Raw genomic sequence first — 5,788 nt, 5'->3', positions numbered from 1 at the left:
CCCCATCTAGCCAGACCCACAGCAGGGACCCCCATCTAGCCAGACCCACAGCAGAGACTCCATCTAGCAGGGACCCCATCTAGCCAGACCCATAGCAGGGACCCCATTTGCCAGACCCATAGCAGGGACCCCCATCTAGCCAGACCCACAGCAGGGACCCCATCTAGCCAGACCCACAGCAGGGACCCCATCTAGCCAGACCCACAGCAGGGACCCCATCTAGCAGGGATCCCATCTAGCCAGACCCACAGCAGGGACCCCAACCCACCATCAGGGGACATGACACTAAAACAAACCCTGCCTGCCTCCCCTTGCTCCCCTTTGCTCCCTCTTATATGCTGCCCCACCTCTGGCCTTCCTCTCAGAGGGCCCTGCACACTGCCCTTCTGTCCTCAGCTGATGAAGCCCCCTGCCCTGAGGTCCCTTTCGCTCTTCCCTACCTTTCAAAGTCCTTCTCATATTGCAACCCAAATCAAATACAATCTCCTCTTTGAAGCCTCTCCTGATCTATGAAGAAGAATTCACTGCCTTTCCTCTCTGTTGTTCTTTAACTCTACCCTCATGTGCCTGGCCTCAAAGACAGAGGCCCCACCTCTCTATGTCCTTCCTTGACCTAAAGAGGGAGCTTGGGTTGGTGTGAAGAGGAAGGAGGCTCCCTGTGGGGCAGCCAGGGCCGGAGAACTGGGATTGGGGGGACAGGAAGACAGCCGCCCTCCCCTGAGTAAGTGTTCTGAGGTCTGGGAGGCAGCAGTGGGCGGCTGTGGCTAAAACATGGGCTGTGGAGCCAGAAAGCCTGCTGGGGTCTGGCTGTACTTGTCACTAACTGCCAGCCGTGGGCACCCCACTCCAGGCTTGGGCCCTTATGGTAAAACAGAGACAGCGCAAGTCACACGGTGTGCCGAGCAAGGTACACAGGAAGGACTGGGTAAGTGAGTCACCATTCTCTGCTCTGAGGGCTCCGAGGGTGACATTTAGTTGTTCTGGCCACAGGGGGAAATTGGACTGCCAGGCCCTCCAGGACACGATGGAGAAAAGGTGAGAGCAAATACTCCCAAGCAAATCTCTGAAGCTGGTCCTTGTCCTGAGGGGGTGGTGGGGGTGGGAAAAGGTGCAGAAGGCTCTGGAAGAGGTCCAGGGATGAGCCTGTGGGGAAGAGAGCAGGAAGGAGGGTGGGGAGGGGGCCTGGCCACCCTGCAGAAGCCCAGGGAAGGCCCACAATACTGGGTCCAGAAGGAGCCTTGCAGGCCCTCGCTGGACCAGCTGGGCGGGCTGGGCCGAGCTGAGCTGGAGTCTCAGCCGTGCTGGTTCCCACAGGGAGTTGCACTGGCGCTTTGTCTGGTCTAGTTGAGCACCTCAGACCCAAATCCTATTCCTCCCATTCTTTCATCTCTCTCTCTCTTCTCCATCAGTGTATCTAATCAGCATTTTGAAATTTTCTAAAGGGACCTCGAGGCAAACCAGGAGACATGGGCCCTCCTGGTCCCCAAGGCCCCCCAGGAAAGTCTGGACCTGCAGGGATGAAGGGAGAAGATGGACTTACAGGCAGCCCAGGAGAGAAGGGGGAGAAAGGCGAGCCAGGGCAGGCAGGCTCACCGGTGAGTGCCTGGATGGGTGGCTGCCAGCATGACCCCAACCACCTCACTACCTCCGCAGCTGAGACTTATGGCCAGGGCTGGATCCAGGAGTTGGGGGGTGGGGCACTCACCTGGCGCCCCATTGAGTCACTTGCTTTCTGAAGGCCACCTTCCCACCTCAAGGTGCTGGTCCTATGCTATCATCTCCTGTCTGTGTCCTTGGGAAAGCCACCAGGCCTGACAAAGCCTCCTTTTCTTCATCTCTAAAATGGAGATGGCAATGCCTCCCTGGGCTAGGGAGATAATGGGCTGGGCTTAAATGTGTCTCTTGGGGAAGCACGCAGAAGACTTAGGCCCAGTCCAGCTAGGTGCATGGCTTTCTGCCTATGAAGTGGGTACCACCCTCAGACACCCCCCATGGAGGAAGAAGGCCATGCATGCCACTGCAGTCATTTGGCGTGACAATCTTGAACTTGACTGACAGAAATCTTTGTCAATCTTGTAGGGTCTAGATGGCCCAACTGGGGAGAAAGGAGAACCAGGTGACCAAGGGAGACCTGGAGCAACAGGACTGCCTGGCCCAATTGGGCTCCCAGGATTTACAGTAAGGCTGAAGGGCTGGGTGTTGAGGTCGTCACAGGCAATTATGGGTGAGGACACATGAGCAGGGTGCCCCTCACTGCTGTCACCATCCTAGTGGGTGGCACTGTCATGGGGCCACATTAACCCCCAGCCTGGGATGAAAGGACTCCCATCATCAAAAGGATGATAAGGAGTGTCTCCCTGAGGGGCATTTGTTATGAACAGGGGTTCCAGCTCCCTCAAGACACAGCCAAATGGCCTCTGTCTTCAGGAGCCAGCCTTGCTCAAATGCATTAAGACCTTGGACTTAGACTTCTCTCCTTAGGAGTAGAAAGAGCTCTTCAGATCTCACTCCGACCCTGGCCAGGAACCTCTCAGCCAGGCCAAGAAAGCAGCTTGTGACCTCTAGAAATAGTCCCTTTGCTATGGGACAGCTTCTGGGGAGGGGCAGGGGACCCCCTCATTACCCTCCCCCAGCGGGCCTTGCTCTTTCTCTGGAGCTATTCACTTTCTGTCACTGCATAACAAATCACCACAGATCTAGTGACTTAACACAACACACACCTGGTCCCATGGTTCCTATGGGTAGAATCCTGCCATGTATCAGTTGGGTCTCCTGCCTGTGGCTTTGAAAGGCCGCTGAGGGTCGGAGCCACACTCTCCCCTACAGCTGGGATCTCTGCTGTTGGCATCTTTCAGTTCCTTACTATAAGCAGCTCGGCAACCGGACGCTGCCTACCAGCCGACATGCAGCCCCCGCACAGAAGGCCGCTCACACTGCTGTCACGCATCACCTCACTACATCTCACTTGAGGACAGTCAGCATGTAGACGATGGTCTTTTAGTCGGTACCTGCTGGCCTGGGTGTGGGGTAGGCTACCCAGCAAGACTTGCATAATGACACTCTGTGACGTTCGTCTAATGTGGAAATGTAGGGGCACGTTTCTTGTATTTCTCAGAACCTGGGAACCCCCTTGTTAAATGAAACATGACTGTACAGCATATTGCTTTTTCAAAGCCAAGGCCAACAAGAGTCTCTCAATGTGAATTAGCAAGCCAGGGCCGTGTGTGTGTGTGTGTGTGTGTGACTGTGTGTGTCTATGTAATTTATACACCATCTGTCTGCAACAATTAAGTCTCTAATAATCGTGGAGGATCTCCTCTCCCCTTCTGATCTTTGCCGTAGATTAGAAACAAGCCAGAGGTCCCTTCCAGAGTGTGTGCCCACAGGCTCACCTCCTCCCACGTGGCTGGGCAGCCTTCGCCCCCTGGCTGACTACCTCCAAGCGCCCCAGGTGTCTGAGGTCCAGTCTAGTCTTGGCCTGGCTTGTCCCAGCTCCCCTGAGTACTGTTATCCACACTTGGGTATTTTCTGCCCACAGGGGGAGAGAGGCGAACCGGGGGAGAAGGGCGACCCAGGAGTGGAGGTAGGTGGCGCCTGCTGTATCACAGGGGCTATTTGGCAGACAGAAAACATGTCCAGACTCCAGCATAAACCTCACCACTGCCTGACTTGGGAGGGGCAAGAAACTGAGCATTCACTGGATGCCATGTGGGGTGACCCAGAGCCTCAGGGCCGCTCCGTCACCTCCCCCATTAGTCAGGTCCCTCAACCCCATTGACAGAACACCCTCCATATTTTATTTTCTTATTTTTATAATTTTTAAAAGATTTATTTATTTATGCTTTCAGAACTGGGGTACAGGCCAGAGGTGCAGGGACAGTGAGAGGACTCACCAGAAACAGAGAGGGGCGCAGAACAGGCAGATCGACAAAGCACACTGCTGAGGGGAGCAGCGGGCGGGTCAGGAGAGGTCTGCTGCACGGTGTGGGTCACTTCCCTGGCTGGGGATCAAACTCATGCTGCAGTGGCTTCAGAGAGCTTCATAATGCAGTGCTTCAACCCACTGCGCCATCAGGGAGAGCCCCATATTTTATTTTACGACCCTTCTTCTGAGTGGCACCCCCTCTTAGCCTCCCCCCAGCTGCTGCCATTCTAGTGCCCACCACAGTAAAATTGACTTTGTGGGGATGGGATGGGTGTATAGTTCTGTTAGCTTTAATACATTCATAGATTTGAATAGCCGCTACCATAATCAAGATGCATGGATTTTTTTTTTTTAAAGAAAGCAGTTTCTGAAGGGTATGTTCCCCTGCCAGGAGACTATAGTATTATGGAGCTGAGGGGTCCACAGGACCAGGCCAGGGGAATTAGGGCTTCCCTGTCTGCCCAGTGCAGGGCTCTGTCTGCTGGCATGGTGGAGGGGCCCTGCCCTGGCCACACTCTGGTGGACTCTACCCCTGGGAGGCGAGGTGTCCAAGGGAAGCCCCAGAGTCTAAGAGGGATAATCAGCTCAGAAAGGAACAGGCAGCTGGCCGTGGACATGGATTCTACCCTCATCAGAGACAGAATCCGCAGTAAACACCATTCATGAGGAAGACAGCTCTGGGCTCACCCATCTTCACTAACCAGTCTGAATCTTTCCTACTTCACCCTGCCTTCATGTGAGTGTACAGCAAGCAGTCTTTTACAAACCTAGGGGAGGAATAATCTTCAGAAACCTCTCCGCAAGCCCGCATTACAGACAACCAAACAACCAGTCTCCACTTCAAATTCAGATGCTTATAGGGAGCAGGCAAGCAACACATGAACACAGAGGTCCTAATTAAAGACAATAAGGAGAGCGGTGGAGTCTGGGGTAAAATGACCTCATGCCCCCACACCTGGCAATGAAAGTTCTTATTTAGCACCAGGCATTATTGCCAGATTTTCTTACTTTTCAAGAAAATCTGAAAGAATAAACATTTTGAGAATATTTTCTGGCAATGCCTTGTCTTTTTTTTTTTTTTTTTCAACACTGTGCAGGTGAATGAGTTGCTATTCTTTTCTGGCCCGTCCTAAGCTTTCTTTGGATAGACTGTAGTGGGAAATTCTCCCTCTGGCCTTGCAGCCCCTCGCTGGACCCGAAGTCATGTCAGACAGCAGGGTTTACAGAGTTACTTAGAGCAACTCAAGATGATTAACCTCCTTTTGATTTCTAGGTTCCTGGGCCACCAGGGCCAGAAGGACCTCCTGGACCTCCGGTAAGTTGGCAGGGTTTACTGTCATCACAGTCCACTGTGACTGGGCCTCCAATGTCCCTTCTCTATGGCAGTCACAAGGTTTAACCTTTTCTTGCCCTTTATAACCTCTCCCAGTACCTGTTCTTCAAATATAAAACAGCCACTGTTTTGTGACCCACATAAAACTAGCCTGTGCATGATCACAGAGGGTAACAAGACTAGGGCCTTTCAAGAGACTCCATTCCATTGTACCTCAAGCCCCCCACCCCCCAAGCCTGCTAAACCAGCAGCACTGGCCCTCGCCTCTGCAAAGTTCATGGTGTGCCATGGCACTGTGCCATCCATCTCTGGTAGAAATAGCAGCAGTAGCTGCTTTATTCACAATTGGAAAAACATGAAAGCAGCCCAAATGCCCAAAAGTAGATGACTGGATTAAAAAGATGTGGTACATATATACAGTGGAATATTATTCAGCAACCAAAAAAGAGAAACACATGTCTTTTGCAGCAACTTGGATGGAGCTGGAAAAGATCATGCTTAGTGAGATAAGCCAGAAAGAGAAAGAAAAA

At 52.8% G+C, this 5,788-nt stretch overlaps 1 protein-coding gene across 3 annotated transcripts in view; it reads left to right on the top strand.

Moving 5' to 3' along the window:
• Positions 1-5,788, top strand: part of COL13A1 (collagen, type XIII, alpha 1) — a 142,341-nt gene that overhangs the window by 115,875 nt on the left and 20,678 nt on the right. For all 3 annotated transcript variants that reach the window (XM_012723486.1, XM_012723485.1, XM_012723483.1), the window contains 5 exons: positions 991-1,035; positions 1,443-1,595; positions 2,080-2,178; positions 3,539-3,583; positions 5,199-5,240. In XM_012723486.1, the coding sequence (XP_012578940.1) occupies positions 991-1,035; positions 1,443-1,595; positions 2,080-2,178; positions 3,539-3,583; positions 5,199-5,240 (384 nt within the window). The remainder of the gene's footprint in view (positions 1-990; positions 1,036-1,442; positions 1,596-2,079; positions 2,179-3,538; positions 3,584-5,198; positions 5,241-5,788) is intronic.

The sequence above is a fragment of the Condylura cristata genome, unplaced genomic scaffold, assembly GCF_000260355.1.
Source record: "Condylura cristata isolate star-nosed mole 26May11 unplaced genomic scaffold, ConCri1.0 scaffold00011, whole genome shotgun sequence".
Lineage (NCBI taxonomy): Eukaryota > Metazoa > Chordata > Mammalia > Eulipotyphla > Talpidae > Condylura > Condylura cristata.
This window is presented reverse-complemented; position numbering and strand designations above follow the sequence as displayed.